General features: G+C 41.5%; 1 protein-coding gene across 4 annotated transcripts in view; it reads left to right on the plus strand.

The window, feature by feature from the left end:
- LOC115817026 (insulin-like growth factor 2 mRNA-binding protein 2) overlaps positions 1 to 14,490 on the plus strand; it is a 27,487-nt gene extending 12,997 nt beyond the window's left edge. The window contains exons 3-16 of one of the 4 annotated variants that reach the window (XM_030780264.1): positions 2,202 to 2,250; positions 3,500 to 3,551; positions 5,736 to 5,799; positions 6,819 to 7,109; positions 7,622 to 7,756; positions 8,025 to 8,147; positions 8,293 to 8,428; positions 9,412 to 9,543; positions 10,621 to 10,689; positions 11,672 to 11,788; positions 12,065 to 12,139; positions 13,450 to 13,581; positions 13,731 to 13,844; positions 14,054 to 14,490. In XM_030780264.1, the coding sequence (XP_030636124.1) occupies positions 2,202 to 2,250; positions 3,500 to 3,551; positions 5,736 to 5,799; positions 6,819 to 7,109; positions 7,622 to 7,756; positions 8,025 to 8,147; positions 8,293 to 8,428; positions 9,412 to 9,543; positions 10,621 to 10,689; positions 11,672 to 11,788; positions 12,065 to 12,139; positions 13,450 to 13,581; positions 13,731 to 13,844; positions 14,054 to 14,152 (1,588 nt within the window). In that variant the 3' untranslated portion in view covers positions 14,153 to 14,490. Of the gene's footprint in view, positions 1 to 2,201; positions 2,251 to 3,499; positions 3,552 to 5,735; positions 5,800 to 6,818; positions 7,110 to 7,621; positions 7,757 to 8,024; positions 8,148 to 8,292; positions 8,429 to 9,411; positions 9,544 to 10,620; positions 10,690 to 11,664; positions 11,789 to 12,064; positions 12,140 to 13,449; positions 13,582 to 13,730; positions 13,845 to 14,053 lie in introns of all 4 variants that reach the window. The other 3 variants (XM_030780265.1, XM_030780266.1, XM_030780267.1) reach the window with 3 other exon arrangements.
- The last annotated feature ends 3,076 nt before the right edge of the window (positions 14,491 to 17,566 follow it).

The raw sequence follows: 17,566 nt of genomic DNA on the forward strand, positions 1-17,566 counted from the left end.
ACGTGTCCCACAAAAGCGGTTCGAGTGCCTTTCCTTAGGAGCTAAACCAGCCATAACCCCCACCCCCCCCAAAAAAACCCACCAAATGGAATCTTCTGGAAACAGAGTGGACTTAAGACTCAACAAGTTTTTGATGAAACACGAGCAGTGGTCTTCAGAGCCGACTGTTAGTAGGATCTCTCCGGTCTGACTACCCTTGAGCGGCCGTGCAGTGGAAACCGGAGCTCATGGGTTTGCTCTGATGCCCCCTATTGGATGAAGATTTGGCAGCTCTCGCAAGGGAGACTGTGCTCTTGTAGGAGTGAGGGGTGGGTGGGTCAGTGGGTGGGATTTTGGTCTCTGCGTATATATAGGGCGCGTGGCATTATGAACTTCCTGTGTTAATTTACTGTCTGATTCTTTCGGCTCTAAGTACCATCTCTCCCTCTAGCTCTCTCTGTTACTCTGCATGGCTTGAGTTTGATCCTGTGTTTAACCTAATGGAAGTGCACTCTCCATCTCTGCCCACCTATCTCTTGTGATCCAGGCCACTAAAAACCATTTCTCCAAACTGTTGCAGAGCTGCTGCCTTTCTGTGTACACAGACATATTGGTTTCTTGTCATTCTCTGCTCACTAAACCAACATTAATAACAGTCACTACTGCAGAAACCACTGGCTAAAGAGAAAGATAGTTGCTACGGGAGATGTCCCAGCATGTCGGCCTGGCCTGGCGTTAGACCTTTATTACCAAAACTGGTCTAAAGGTACAAGAGCTATGAGTCTTTCATTGTGTCTGTTCGTCCAGCCCTCTCTCTCTCTCTCTCTCTCTCTCACTCTCTCTCTCTCTCTCACTCTCTGTCCCTGTCTCTCTCTCTCTGTCACTCTCTCTCTTTCTCTGATTCACTCTGAGGTGTTGTCACTAATGAAATTGAGGAATGCCATGGGAGTCTGCTGGTTGGCAGGACTGACTGGATGAACAGGGTATAGTGTGATTTGCCTTTTTGTGGTCGCGTTGGCACTGAACCTGGTTTTTAGCGCGTGTCGACAACGATTCCGCTCTTTTCTGTTCTACCTGATTTTCGGGGACGGTCGGCTGGGCTAAACCGGTAAAGAACTTTTACAGTTTATCTAACAACAGAGTCGATGTTCAGTGGTTTATTGTTATTTGTACGGGTTGAGAAATTTAGAGCTAAAAGATAAAGATTTTTACATTGCCACAATGATTGGTTATGGGAGTTTTTCGCTTAGGTTGGGAAAGCTTCCTGATGATTAATAACTAAGGAGTATAGTGTAATGTTACATTAATCAGGAGGGAAAATACTTCTAAGTTGCTTCAGAAACTGTACACCTCATAAAAATACTCATGTCATAAAGATTTAAAGTAGTTTAACGTTTATTGCTACCTTGCTAAACACTTTACAAACTGAAATTTATGAATATTTGATAAATTTCTCTCCGGGCTCTCTGATTGGGCAGTTGAGACATTGGAGCAGTTTGTTGGTTCTGCTTTGCTCTCATTACTGGAGTTGAAGTAGCGCTGTGATCTTATTACCATTTGTGATGTAATATGTCTGCCGGTATTTCTGCTTCACTGAGGATCAGTTGTTGGTTCTGTGTCAGCACCTTGTCCAGTGCGTATGTGTGTGTGTGTGTGTGTGTGTGTGTGTGTGTGAGCACACACACTCACTGCCCAAACATTGTTCTTTCAGTTTGGACACATCTATCTCAGATTATGGAGTGTTTCTATCTTTCCCCCAGGTCTTCACCTGTGGTTTTGTGATTTTTTTGTCTGGTTTGAGTTGACTGGTTTAAATGCAGTTCTGAGGAATGTGGCTCTTGTTGTGAATGGAATGTCCAGTGTTGGGCTTTGACCGGTCTGTCTGGGTTTCCCATTAAAGAGTTTCGGTCACTCTGTTGGTACCACAAGCTAAAGTCACGTTCGAATCTGCTAGAAGCATTAACCTATGACCAGTGCAAAATAGTCTGTGAGATTCTGGTTAAGGAGTCAATTCATTTAGAGAGTCAGTACAGATATATGTGAGAGATATTAGAAGAATTGTATCGATTTGATTGGTCAGCCCCTACTGTGTTGTTGCAGACGTGATTTATTTAGTTTTCCAGTAGCAATCTGTCTCTGCGTTGGTTGCATGTGATTTGAAGAGATTGAATGAGATGTTCATTTGATAGTTAAAATCTTGCTCTCTCTGTCTCTCTTCGCAGGAGTCGTAAGATTCAGATCCGGAACATTCCCCCTACTCTTCAGTGGGAGGTGAGTCTGGCTGCTTATTAGTGTGTGGTTCTGGGTTAAAGCACTGGCTTAGGAAGTTAATATCTCATTAGCATTTACCAAACACCGCTGTGAATTTATCACCTCTCTCTTCATTAAAAGAAAATGGTTTCGAGTTCATTTTTCTGTGGATGAAACATATCGTTAAAATTGGAAAAGGTACTGTAGCACTCATATGCCTTTTTTTTTTTTAAATTTTGGATCAGTAAGGCTTCTAAGTGAATTCAAAGAACTTATAGCCAACGTTCTCCTAGATGAACAAGTAGGAGAGATAAATACAAATCTATTTTAAGAATAAACATGCCTGGATATCTTTTAAAATCCCAGATCAAACTGAGGAGTGAATCTCCGTCTCTCGGTAGACCTCAGAGATCTGAGCAGCGAGGGACGGAATGATAGTGATATAGAGAAATAGTGTCACTCAGCAGTATATAAGAGTCCCTCATCCACCTCTCTCTCAGTATTTGAGACTTATGGTACATGAGGCTCCAAAGGACAGAGCGAGTGTTGTCTCTTTCCTCCCTTTTGCATCGCACTTTCTTTCCATCTCTCCATCATCGGTTGTCTCCGGCTCTCTCATGCTCTTTGTTGGTCTCTTGTCTTTTTACTGCCACTCCTTCTGACCACTCTCTCGCTCTCTCTCTCTCTCTCTCTCTCTCTCAGTGAGTTCTGACCCGTTTCTGTTGACTCTCAACACGTTTATTCTTTCTCTCTGATTCTCTCTGTTCCTCCTCTCCACACTCTCTGATCTGTGCTTGTGTTTTGCGCTCAGTCACTTTTCATCCTCTCCGTCCTTCTGCTTTTCTCTCTCTCCTTTCCTCTTTCCTCTGTCGCTTAAAGAACAAGCACCATGCTGCTTCCTCTCCCTCTCTCTCCTCCTCCCTCTCTCTCTCTCTCTCTCTCCTCCCTCTTCCTCCCTCTCTCTCCTCCTTCTCTCTTCCTACTGTATTCTTCCGTGATTATTTGTCAACAGTGGTCCATTTAGTGCAGTGCTGTGAGAATGTTCTGGAAATGCTTTAGGGAGTGCTGCATAAAGAGAGGCAGATGAGTTCTTGCAGCGGCATGACACAGCCTCCATATCCAGATGTGATTCTTAAAGGATGTGGCTTTGCTGATGGAGACCATTATGGATAGAACCATAATGGCTGTTCTGGCTTTTCTGTGTGTGTGTGTGTGTGTGTGTGTGTGTGTGTGTGTGTATGCTCTAACTTTCCTCTCTGTTCTTTTGTAGGTGCTGGATGACCTTTTATCACAATACGGTGCTGTAGAAAAAGTGGAAGAAGGTATAACTGTACAGTGAGGAACAGTAAATGTACTAAGAACTGTGTGTGTGTGTACGTGGTGTTTGTGTGTGTGTTCATGAGTGTGGTGTATGTGTGTGTGTGTATGTGTGTGTGTGTGTGTGTGTGTGTGTGGTCTAAATCGTATTCAGATCTGTGTAAATCAGGATGCCTCATGCTGACTGTACTGTCAGTCTGTGTGAGCTCAACTTGAGCCATCATCGCTTTAAACTCTTGTTTAACCCACAATCCTCCGCTCCTCACACTCCTTTATGCACACGCTATAACCCAAACACCCCCCCCCCCCCAAAAATGATTACGATTACCGATTACCCCCCCTCCATACACAATTTATTTTAAGTTAGTATCTGCTAAGTAAGCATGATTTTGCTACATATTGGCAATGCGATTTTTTGGTGATGTAATGAAAAGCACTTGAGTTATATTTTATAGTATGCAGAGTTACATTTTCTACAGTGAAGTCACTGTAACAGCCTAATAAATAAATTCGCTATAGAAAATTATATCCAATATTTTTGACTTGTAGGGGTTTGTTTTGTCGATATAAGTGGTCGAAAATTTTAGTTTTTCTTGTTTTTAGCCTGTTTATGGCTACTCCCACTGCCAGTTAGTTGATGGTGCTTTTTTTTCCACAACCAAATCTTCCATATCACTCAGTTTCCTGTTAGAATCACGTTTTCTTCAAAAGCGCATTCCTGTTCTCTCTCACGAGGGGCTTTTAAAAAGGGGGGAAGCTTGTAACCGGTTGACGTTTGTTTTGTAAAACGTACCTGACTGATGTGCACAGCTGTGATGTGACCCTGCATTCTTTATATATTTGAGAGAGTGCTAAACAAACGCCGGCGTCGACTTACAGCAGCATCTACAACAATGACGTGAAAATAAAATAAACCTCAAACCTCAAACGTCTGCAGTTCTCCACTTTAGCTCAACTGATACAAAGTAGAAGTGTATCTGCAGGTAATTTTTAATGGCACTCACCCTCTCCCATCTTCCCCCAAGTCATTTTACAAAGCGTTCGTGTCTGGAAATCCAAGTTAGCGACTCTTAAAGACGCGCTTAGGACGGAAACCTAATATTCGGTAAAGGTCACGACGAAAAAAAAACGTTGAAAAAGTCTGCTTCTCCTCTTCCATAACGCCGTAACACCATCCCCTTCTGCATGACGCGAGCCTTCTCTCGTTGCTCCGAGAGAGTCCGTGAGTCCTTTTGCGGTCATTGACTAATCGATTATGGGAAGTTTGTGTCACGTATTCCCTCGTTACACAGAAGGTGAGTCAAGTCTTCCACTCACGCGCAGTCGGTAAGGCAAGGGCTGTGTGTGTTACTAGTGCATCTTGAGTCACATAACCAGAGACAGCTGGAGGGTCAGAGACCATAATGAACCGATGCCCTCATCTTCTCTCCTTTCATGTGTCGTACACCTCTGTCGGTTTGTCTCTTCCGCTCGTCTCTTTGCCAAAATGCCCCATTTTCCCACGGTCGTAAACCGTACTAGGCGTTAACCCGAATTTTATAAAAGTCTTCTGTGTGGGTGTGTGTGGGTGAGTGTATAATGTATCCCGCTGCAGCCTAAACTGTGTGTTTGTGTGTGTGTGTGTGTGTGTGTGAATGAGTGAATGATTATGCAGTGACTGTACCACTGTGAGAGTGTGTAAACCTCTGCTCTTTCGTGTTTGAGTGGAGTGCTATAACGGAAGTGGTGTTTTTGAAAGCTTATAGTCTGGTCTTCGTACGGGGTTGTGTGGAGAAGAGTGTGGTGTACTTTATCATAGAGAGGGGTTATCCCCATGCCTGTGTGTGTGTGTGGGTGTGTGTGTGTGTGTGCGTGCGTGTGTGCGGTTCTTTGATCTGGTGCTTTAGTGTTTCCTCTATTACTGGCTTACAGAGTGACTCCGGAAAATTGCCACCGTGTATACATGAAGTGAAATTGTTATCACATCCCCCTACAGGAGTGTGTGTGTGTGGGTGTGTGTGTGTGTGTGTGTGTGTGTGAGGGGTAGGTATTATAACCCAGACTGCTAGGCAGAATCTGTAGTGTGAATAACCCAATAAAGATGCATCCAAACATCTGAGTATTGGAAATAATTGTGCCGAGTTTCGTTGCTTGACATTTATTAGATCTGGATATAATATTTTTTTCTTTCTCTCTCTCTCTCCGTTTAGTGAACACTGACACGGACACAGCTGTGGTGAATGTTACATACGCATCAAAGGAAGAAGCAAAGGAGTAAGAGACCAAAGTGCATGTATCCATCCCTCCTCCTGTTTTTCTCTCTCTCCCTCTGTCCATTTCTCTCACTCTCTCTCTCTCTCCTCCCTCTGTCCATCTGGGGTGTTCTGCTTTCGTGCTGCCATTTGCATTGTATCACATAGTTCAGTTGGACCTCTGTAGATCCTTGTTATCTTGAATGTTTCTCCCCTACAAGTTCTACGGCCATTAAAAACATGCTCCTTAGTTTTTCATCGACAGTAGTGAAATTCTGTCGCGTAGGCTTGAAGTATTTGTTTTTAATGATGATGAATCAGTGGAAAACAGACGTGAGTGTTTTATTTAAACAGTGAATCTGTAAAATGAGCTCCTAGTTACATGTATTAACTACTGGGGGTAGAGACTAGAATTGTGAACAGTTTGGTCAGACCAGATAGAGACTAGAAGCTTCTGAACTTAAAAAAAAACCCCAAAAACATATTAGCTAAACTATTCATATCCATTTTTTCTGTATTTTCTCACATATTTAAAATGAGCATGTGCTTTCTAACATCCAGATATGACAAAAATAGTTGAAAACTGGTTATATTTTGCCAACAATTGTACAACACACGACTAGTTGGATGGTGATACTAAATTATTAGCACGACTCTAATGCGTAACACCCCTTTTTATATGTCTGTCACCCTCTCGTTCTGTGTCATGTTTTCCTCTTGATCTTTATCTTCTCTTTGTTTCCTTTGACCGTTTTCTGTTAGCTATTTATTCATTTAGCCTTGCACAGCTACAGCTTCTGTTCATTAGATTTTTTTGGGGCATCTTTTCTTTGATAATTACTATTGTGTTACTGAAACAGTATGTGAGGTAAGTGAACGATGCACAATAAAGTCAAAACTAGCATAGAATGGAATGTGTTTTATGTCTAACTCTTTCTCTCTCACTCACTCTCTCTCTCTCTCTCTCTCTCTCTTTCTCTCTCTCTCACTCACTCTCTCCCTCTCACTCTCTCTTTCTTTCTCTCTCTGTTTCTTTCTCAGGGCCATTGAGAAGTTGACGGGTCACTGTTTTGGCACTCATTCAATCAGTGTGTCGTACATACTGGATGTGGATGCGACGCCACCCCCCCAGCCCCACCGGGCTTCGGGAGGGGGGCGGTCAGGCAGGGAGCAGGACTACGGCCAGTCCGGAGCCTCCGGGGGACTCCTGGGGTCCCGAAACCGCCAGCATGAGCTCCCCCTGCGTTTGCTGGTGCCCACACAGTTTGTAGGGGCCATTATTGGCAAAGAGGGTCAAACTATCAAGAACATCACCAAGCAAACTCAGTCAAAGTGAGTCACAGGGTTTTTTTTTTCCCACGCGGAATGATTTTCACATCCTGGTCTGATTTTGAGATGTTAAGGACCTCTCGAATTTCTAATATGCATGCAGCTGCAGAGAATTCACAATTAAATCTTTCTTTCTTTCTTTCTTTCTTTCTTTCTTTCTTTCTTTCTTTCTTCTTTCTTCTTCTTTCTTCTCTTTCTTTCTTTTTTCTTTCTTCTTTCTTTCTTTCTTCTTTCTTCTCTTTCTTTCTCTCTTTCTCTCTTTCTTTCTTTCTCTTTCTTTTCTTTCTTTCTTTCTTCTTTCTTTCTTTCTTTCTTTCTTTCTTTCTTTCTCTCTTTCTCTCTTTCTTTCTTTCTGCCATTTCCTCTCTTTGTCCACTGCCATTTTGTTTAAGTTGGTTCACAATTAAAAGAATTCAAAACAGTGAAATAGTGACAGCTCTAGATCGAAAGAATTTCCTTCCAGCAGGTATCCATCCTGATCACTCTTGCTCTCTCTCTCTCTCTGTCTCTGTCAGAGTGGATGTTCACAGGAAAGAGAATGCAGGAGCGGCGGAAAAGCCCATCACCGTTCACTCCTCTCCAGAGGGTTGCTCTGCAGCCTGTCGGATGATTCTGGAGATCATGCAGAAGGAGGCCAACGACACCAAGACGTGAGTCTCCTCTCCGACTCCACCTCGACCTGCTCGAAAGCGGGATAGCAAAACCAGTCCGTTTTTTCAGCTGGGACAGGCTAGATATTTCATCTTAAGATCCAGAGGAGTTTCAGATCAATCCATGTCATAGTAAATTTTAGAATTTTAGAATGTTTTTAATTCTGATTTCTGCTCATCACTGTGTTTGTTTTGTGAAAATGACTCTTTCCTGTGGTGCCCGATATTTAGCTCTCTCTCTCTCTCTCTCTCTCTCTCTCTCTGTCAGACTTGAGGAGGTCCCTCTGAAGATCTTGGCCCATAACAGTTTGGTAGGCCGGCTGATTGGGAAGGAGGGCCGCAACCTGAAGAAGATTGAACAGGAAACCGGGACCAAGATCACCATCTCCTCGTAAGTGTACATAAAATGTACATAAGTAGACTTAAACTCAGATATCACTGTAATAAAACAGTCATTTTCAACACTGAGCACTGATTTTCAACATTTAAACGCTGATGTCCCCTAATTTGTCTGTCTTTCTCTGTCCCACCTGAAGCTTGCAAGATTTAACCATATATAACCCGGAGCGTACCATCACGGTGAGAGGGGGTTTGGAAGAATGCTGTAAAGCTGAGGTGGAGATCATGAGGAAGCTGAGAGAAGCCTATGAGAACGACATGGCTGCCATAAACGTGAGTACAACCGTGTGGGTGACCAGTTTGACCTGCAATTTTCCTTTCAAGTTTTACTGGGCTAACTTGACCCACATCAGTCTTTTCTCAAGTCGACAACCTCCAACTACTTCTGAAGTTTCTGTCAAAACCCCTTCTTTATTTTACTTACTGAATATCAATTTGCGTACTAAATTTCGTTCAGTCAGATATCTGATATCTTTGTTTTCGAGAGTATAACCGAAAACATGTAAATATAACTGCCGCTTGTAATTGCTCATTAAGTGTTTTTTAATCTGTTACCAACGTCGCACTTGAAGCAGTGCAAATAATTTACCATCCTTGGTGCAGACTCAGTCAGACACGACCCAGATGGGTACAGACGGACCAAATCAATCAGTCTAATGTTGTTCGGAGGGATGAAAGACAGATGTTACACAGCTGTTTGCCTTTTTTTTTTTCTATGGAACATAGTTACATTTTAGTGAACAGCTCGCTGACTCTATCTCCTTTTGTGCGCTTTTCAAAATAAAAAAAAAAAACAAAACAACTTAAGCCGATAGAACTGAGCCATCTAGCGGACTCAGATGGATATTACATGGTGTCGTCCTTTTTTTTTGAGTTCGGATTGAATTTAATCCTGTTCTACTGAACTTTATTCAAGCAGAACATCTCCGGAGTTTGTCCTTGAATTTTCAGAGATGAAGCAGAGTGTGTTCAGCAGACAGAAACAGAAGTTTGAGTTTCTTTGATGTGGAGTTCTGCTCCATATTTAGTTTGTGCATAGTCAGTTACTTACAGTGTCATTGTGGGGTGCTTTTTCTGTCCATCACACACTGCATTTTAGGATGTTTGTGGTACTCCTTTGGGGACAGATATTTGCGGAATGGTCTTTCTGATGGTTTACGCACGCACGCATGCACACACACACACACACACACACACACACACACACACACTTATCTCTCTCTCTCTCTCTCTCTCTCTCTCTCTTTGTATGGTAGCAACAGATGAGTTTAATTCCTGGGCTGAATCTGAGTGCACTGGGGATCTTCTCTTCTGGTCTCTCCGTTCTGCCACCCACTGCCACTCCACGCGGTGCTGCTCCATCTCCCGCCAGCTACAACCCCTTCCTGGTGAGCACCATCACCTCAAGACGAATCGTCTCCTTACGCACCGCTCTAGGACCAGATTTCATTTATCGGTCTAAACCTTATCCCGTAGGAGGTCGATAGAAAAAAACACTGGCCGACGACCAACTCTGGGAATTGTCTGAACCTGATGTTCTCTCGCGGTCGTCAGGGTCCGAGCACTGAATGATACAAATTGAGTTGAACACAAGATTGGAGGATTACAGCCACACGAGGGCATTTCATTTTGTCCCGTTAAGTAGTTAATGTATGTAAAACATCCAGACTTGAAGAGAGGAACGGTGAGTCAGCGTGACCTGCTGGCGTCCAGTTTGTGTGAATTCAAAACCGTACAGACAACCCGACACAGTGCAGCCATTTAGACTCCTCCCCCTCTTTCCAAAATTCTAGAATATTGTGTAACATGATTCAGGCAGCTGACAGTGATATAACAGGTATTAGGTATATGTGTGTTTGTGAAGCGTAGATTGAGGTAAAGGCTCAGAGAAACGTGTTTGAACGTGCCCAGAGATTAGTATGGGGGTTTGGGATTGCAGGCTAGACCAGGAGAGAGGGGTGAAAAGAGGCAGAGAGGTTGAGAAAGGAGAAGTCAAGAGTGCTGGGAATCTGCTCCCGAAAAATCCCCTCTCTCCCTGGTAAAGCGGTGACTAAACTCAATCAGCATGAGTCAAGCCAGAAGGTTCATCTCCGAGTGTCTGAGGACTCTTTTTAAATTTACGTGGTTGTGTTTTTTTTTCTGCTTATGTGTGCTCGACCTTCTGTTTTGTGTGATTATGTGTGAGTGTTTCCCCTCAAGTCTTGTCTGTTTGTGCCAGTGTGTGTTTGGCCACTAGTGTGTGTGTGTGTGTGTGTGTGTGTGTGTGTGTGTGTGTACACATACATATATATGTGTGTGTGTGAGTATTTGTGTGTTTGCGTCATTTGTTTCCTTGGCTCCTGATCCCTGACACGATGACTGGTTGCATTGTGAAAGGGGGAGGGGTTGGTTTGGTTAACTTGTGGCCAGCTTCAGTCTGCTATGTGTTTCTCCTCTAACCACATCCTCCATCTGCGAAACCGCAGGGCCACTCGTCTCCCCTGGGGGGTCTGTACGGTGTCCACCCCACTGGCATCTTACCCCATCAGCAAGGAGTAAGTTTCACCTCCCTCAACCACTGCCGTTATTCAAAAGTCTGCACATCTTTTCCTATTCTATTTATATATCATCTGTCAGCATTCCTTTTGCTGTGCATGCCACTACGGTTTCTTATTTACCCCAAATCAGAACTTCAGTGTTTACACTGTTATGATTCAAACCCTTATTAAATTGCAGGAGGCACTAATTATAGTAGTATAACCGTAGTCAAGTGAGTACTTGCAAAGATGCAGAACACTCCTCGACAAGGGGGAAACCAATAGAAAAAAAAGGAAAAAAAAAATTCGGATCTGTTACTTATTTTCATTACGTTTTTTAAGGATTCACTCGGCGTGGAGAATTTCATCTCTTAGAATTTCATTCTTGTGTGGTGACTTCAGTTTCCTCTCTGTCACGTGTCAGTGTCCTGAACAGTAAACACCACCTCTTCACGTCTAAACAGCACTTTAAAAAAGTGACACTGTAGAACTTTAGTCAGTGTGTATCTCCGTGTGGGAGTCAGGCTGAGTCAGACTGGTTTGTTTTTATCCTTTTTGAAGGGGTAGGGGAGGGTGTGTGTGTGTGTGTGTGTGTGTGTGTGTGTGTATGAGAGCACTGAGTCAGGCTCAGGGGGCATTGTCTCAGCTTTCTGTGGTGACTCGGAATGACATTATGAACTCCTGCTCCCCCATTGTTTGATTTAAGGAGTTAGAGGTCAAGCATCTCTGTTCTGGCCACACGCACACTCACATATAAAACACTCACATATTCAAGCTTAATCACTGGCCTTCCAGCTCTTATGTGAAATTTGTCCATTTTTCTGAAAATGCTGGTCAAGATATGGCACAGTTTATATAACATGTGATAGGCATGAATCAGGTCTGTGTGTGTGTGTGTGTTGTTGTTTGTTTGTTTGTGCATGTGTCTTCCGTGAGAGAGTATCCACACACCTGTAAGTGTGTGTACGTGCACTAAGCCTCCTCCCTGCTCCTCCGCCAGGTTTCGGAACAGGAGGTGGTGTACCTGTTCATCCCCACCCAGGCTGTAGGAGCCATCATCGGAAAGAAAGGTCAACATATCAAAGAGCTTGCACGCTTTGCAGGAGCCTCCATAAAGGCAAGTCTCCCCCTCATTCCTTACACGGGCCTTTCCAGCTTAAGATCAGCCCAGTGTTAAGTCTTAGATCTGAGAGGCGATGAATTGTCTGTCCTTAAGAGGGCGCTCATGAGACAATGTTTAAATGTGTAAGACGGAAATTGTCAGATGTTGCTGAGGTAGTCAGTGGACTGTTTTTCTTAATAACATCCTGCTGATGTTCGAAGAATCGCTGAGCTGAAATCTCAGATGTAGAGGAAGGTTTAACAGATTGTTTGGTATTTCTGTCCAATGCAGATCGCCCCAGCAGACAGTCCTGATGTCCCAGAGAGAATGGTCATTATTACTGGACCTCCTGAAGCGCAGTTTAAGGTAAACCTCTCCCATATGGCGTGTGCTGTGAAGGTAGCTATCAGAGCAGATGCATTTCTGATGAAAAATTAAAACCGTTTTCACACCTGTTTCGTTTAGAGCCGTTACTTCGTCCTCTGCAGTGTGGTTCATATAGGTAAACGTGTTCCTGCTGGTTACACTTGGGTTTGGACATAAACACCCAAACTGAGAACCTGCTGAGATGGTGATCATGGTCCGGTTTTGAACAAAACCTTGTTTTGAGGTTCAGACATAATCCAAAACTGATCCAATCCAGCGACAGGAAATATTGTGTATTATGAGTAAAACGTGTGTGTGTGTGTGTTATTGTACTCACACTACACTACTCCTTTTGAGTAATTAAGCATGTTCAACAAAATGCACATTATTCTGATAAATAAAGACAGCAGATGTAGGAGATCATCTAAACAGAGGTTACTTTTAAACAGTAATGAAGAGTAACTACATACAACATATGGTAAAGTGAAGTAACTATATACAGAATACAATGTGAACATACAGTAATGTGAAGTAACTACATACAACATACGGTAAAGTGAAGTAACTATATACAAAATACAATGTGAACATACAGTAATGTGAAGTAACTACATACAACATACGGTAAAGTGAAGTAACTATATACAAAATACAATGTGAACATACAGTAATGTGAAGTAACTACATACAACATACGGTAAAGTGAAGTAACTATATACAAAATACAATGTGAACATACAGTAATGTGAAGTAACTACATACAACATACGGTAAAGTGAAGTAACTATATGCAAAATACAATGTGAACATACAGTAATGTGAAGTAACTACATACAACATACAGTAAAGTGAAGTAAACAGAGAACAATGAATTTTTTATTTGCATGTTTTCCATAGACTGCAAAAATAAAAACAGTGACAATGTATACAATAAAGCAATGCTAAAAAACAGTAAAATAAAGTACCAAGTAATTTTTAAGATGTAATGATTTGATTCTTAGGTAGTTGGCATTCTGTGTTTGGTATATAAACCAAATTATTATTATTATTATTATTTTTATAACTCGGACAAACACAGCTGTTGTAGGTGTTCCATGTTGAATTTTCCATGGGAAAAAAAAATCCTGTCTCTCTACAAAAATTCTGACCAGTTAAATGAGTTCACAACAAGATCTACAAGGTGTTTACTGACGTCTTGGTTCAATTTTTATTTTATGTATGGAGATTCACAATTTGTTTTCCTTGTGGTGCTTCAAATTCAAGCCTTTCTTCCATTCCTTATTTCTGTCCTCATGTTCCTCTATGACTAGGCTCAGGGCAGGATATTTGGGAAACTGAAGGAGGAGAACTTCTTCACGGCTAAGGAGGAGGTGAAACTGGAGACACATATTAAAGTGCCCTCATCCGCTGCAGGCAGAGTCATAGGCAAAGGAGGCAAAACGGTTGGTTCACCTGTGTGTGTGTGTGTGTGTGTGTGTGTGTGTGTGTGTGTGTCTGTATTTGTGTGTGTGTGTGTCTGTGTCTGTGTTTGTGTGTGTTTTTGTGCATGTGGTCCCCACATGTTGACCCCTCTCTCTGGCGCCCCCTGCAGGTGAATGAACTGCAGAATCTTACCAGTGCTGAAGTCATTGTGCCACGGGACCAAACGCCTGATGAGAACGATGAGGTGTTTGTGAAGATCATTGGACATTTCTTTGCTAGTCAGGTGGGTCATTTGAGGCTCTTATCACGAAGTTTCAATGCGTTTAAAAAAATCTGGACTGTATATATTTTCATATATTGACTTTGACTTATATGCATCTAATATATTAGTCGGAAATTTTCTCAACTGAATACTGAAGGTCTAATGTGAAGACGTTAAAGTTGATTTTATTTCCTTTGTGTTTTTTTTTTTTTTTTTTGGCTCACGTTTAGACTGCTCAACGTAAGATCAGGGAGATCATCCAACAGGTCAAACAGCAGGAGCACAAACACCAGCAGGGGGCGCCAACGTCCTCACAACACTCTAAGTGACCAGCAGAGCAGCGCCAGCAAGCAGCAGCCAATGAATGTAGCTTATCCGAGCACAAACGGAGTGAGCAAGCGAGCGAGAGAGAGAGAGTGAGAGAGAGAGAGAGAGAGAAAGAGAGAGAGAGAGAGAGAAAGGGAGAGAGAAGGACGTGGATGAAAAAGGAGCAGCAGTGGGAACAAAACCAAAGAACATAAAATGGTGTGCGAGAGAATGAAACGTGAACGTGCGAGTGCCAGAAAAGAGAAATGAACTCGAAAGAGGAAAATGAACGTGTGTGGAGTTTAGAGACATAAGTGTCTGAGATCTTTGAGTGATAGAGGTGCTATCTAAACTGCCCTTATGGATGATGGACAGTTGTTTTGTGTTTTTTTTTTTTTTTTTAATTTTTTTTAGAGGAGTGCAGGTGACAAAGGTGGAATTTTTTCGCGGTCTTGCGTCAAAACAGATGCGGTATCTGGGCTACACCTGGCCAAAATGGAGAGGAAAGGGAACCGAAATGCAGATTAGTAAGGCACATTGACACACAGGACATAAACAGCCCAGTAAAAAAAAAATAACTCTATAAGTATATCGTAAACATGCATCGTGGCCAGGGGATCTTTGAGCAAGATGTTGACACACAGTTGCTAGATTGTGTATGAAAGTCAAGTCTCTCACAGGGATTTTACGACAAATTTTCAAGTGTCTGTGTTTTTAACAGTATTAATTTATTAGTAAAAAAAAAATTTTTAAAAGTATATATTAGAGCATAGAATTTAACATAGTTTATATTTTAGAGTTTAAAGTTTACTGAAAACAAATATGGTCCTATTTTGTCTGGGTCAAATATAAGAAGAGACATTTGTAAACTTTTGCCATTATTTGTTTATCTGAGGGATTCAACTAAAAGCACTTGTGAGAAAATGATAAGAAATTGGATTTGCTATGTTTAAAAAAAAAAAAAAAGCTTAGCTTCTTGGTCAGGTTGCCTGTGTGCCAACATTTGAAGTCCTGATTTAGCCTTATGCTGACTCTCTTCCTCCAAAGCTTCTGCCTTTTTATTTTATTTTATTCTTCTTTTTTTTTATCGTTTTCTTCCCCCAGATGGCATGTCCGAATGCTTGATATTCCGCTTAATCAGACCCCGATAAACTTTCTATGGCCAGAGTTGTTTTAGCAAAAGATATAAAATGAAAATTCAACATAATAACATAGCTGTAATATCTTAACAGACAGACAAATCTTAACATTATTTCAATATGGATTACAAATAATATATATATATATACATATATATGCTGATTTAATGGTGAAGGGGATAATCGAATTAAGTTGACTGGCTACGGTTCACCCTTAGGACAAATGACCAGAAGGAATGTTAGCACTTAAATGGACGTCCCTACAGGCGTCCTAAAAAAAAAAAAAGAAAAGAAAAGAAAAAACCGGCAGAAGTCCTGCGGCGTGTTAGTGCTATACGCACTGTGATTTTGGCCTTGTTGTGGATAGCTCGTGTAATCCTGAATAGCTGGCCGGACAGTCATGAATGTATGATGTGCAACTGCCTTTTCGATACATCGAACTCTGTATTCAACCACAGAGCTTGATGCTCAAGCCCGTTCTCTTTTTCCCTCTCTCTTCTCATATGAAGCTCTGCTGTCACTGCTATTTGGCTTAAGATGCCATCTTCTGTTTTAACGGTTCTGCTGCGTTCTTACCCCTCAGAAACAAACAAACAAACAAACAAAACAAAACTAAAAAACGCCAACACACACATCCTCTCCCAAGAACGTGTGCGTTTGGGTATGTGTATGTGTACATAGAAAGAGAGAAAATCAAATATTTATGGTTATTTTTTTTCCTTTATCAAGATTGAGACGCTTTTTATTATTTTTTTCCTGGGAAGACACTGCCCTGTTGTTTGACTATTCTTTAATTACTAACAAGGTTGTAGCCGGTTTGTCAAAGCTAAAAAAAAAAAAAAAAATCAATCTCGAGCCTATTAAAGTGGTACATTTGCTAGAAGGAGAACAATGCACATGTCAATATGAAGATTGAAAAAAAAAAAACCCCAATAAAAACAATGCGCTTTCCCGTGGTTAAATGTATTGCGAATACTAACACATTGATCAGCGTTTGATCAAAATGTATGAATAGCAGTATTTTGATCTTTTATTGGTCAAAACGCAAATTATGAGCATATTGGTGGATCGATCCACCTTTGCGAAGCGCCCATGGTCAGTACAGTTATCAACATCGGTCAGAACGTGACCTTTGTGCGACTTAATATAACGTTCTACCTCAAGTATCAGGGTACCTCAGTCCAATGTTTTATTTTCCTTTTACATATTTTGTATACCTTGTAAAAGCTCGCAGTTTTGAGCGTTTTTTATTTTTCTAATTAAAACAGAAGAGCGTTAAAAAGAGAATTAGTTCAAGTCTTCAACACCAACCTACTTGTTTTGGAACGGGGTAACGATTACCCTGTATCAAAAACTGTACAACGCTTCTTGGACTGTTTGGCTCAGTTGAGTTCTTTGATCATTTTAACAACTAACCCTCGTGTAACTTAACCAGGGTAGTTAGCGTCAAAAAGGGTACATAGATGCTGTACCTTTTTAGAAATAATTTGTGTCCAGACTTCAGCCTAACCACATGACTGCAGTGATGATAGCCTTACCCTGCACACGTTGTGGAATCTGGATAAAAAGCTAATAAGCCGAAGACAATACTTTGGTGAGCAAATGTGTACAACCTTCGTGTTCTCTGTATTGTAACTTGGAAAACAGACTAGGTTATCCTATCACTGTGTGTTTTAGAGAAACGAGTTCATACATCGTGAGTTTGATCACTAACACCTGTTTTAAATCTCAATTTAACACCGATCTGTACGGCTCTGTAGTAGAATAGCGGGATCCTACCACAGTTATTAGTTAAGATATTTAAAAAAAAAAAACATTTGAGTTTGATAGTGTAAAATTCCACTTGATTTTGTGACATTTGTAGACCTTTGCTCTTTATCAGTCTCGGGGGGGATTTAAATCCTGATGACCTCCATTTGACCACTGACAATAAATAAATAAACAAATAAATACCTAAGTAAATAAATACATAAATGTCCGAAATACTACACACATTATGTCAGTAGTAACTGTGGTTCAGACATGATCACTTCTGAATTTTTTTTTTTCTTTTTGGTTTTCCACATTCTCTGCATCACACTGTCTTTGTTCACTAGCTCTACTGTGAATTGCAGTGGCTGTAGCCAGGCCAAAGGGCAATTTGACCAGTGTATCAGTAACAGATGGCTAAAGTGTAGATTTTAAAACAAGACATTAAAAATGTGTACACCTTTACTGGCCGCGGCCACACATTTTCAGTTTGGAGTTTTTTTTGTTTTTGGTTTTTTTTTTGGCTGAACTATAGTGCAGACCAGCCCG

This window comes from Chanos chanos, chromosome 7 (genome assembly GCF_902362185.1).
Source record: "Chanos chanos chromosome 7, fChaCha1.1, whole genome shotgun sequence".
Classification (NCBI taxonomy): domain Eukaryota; kingdom Metazoa; phylum Chordata; class Actinopteri; order Gonorynchiformes; family Chanidae; genus Chanos; species Chanos chanos.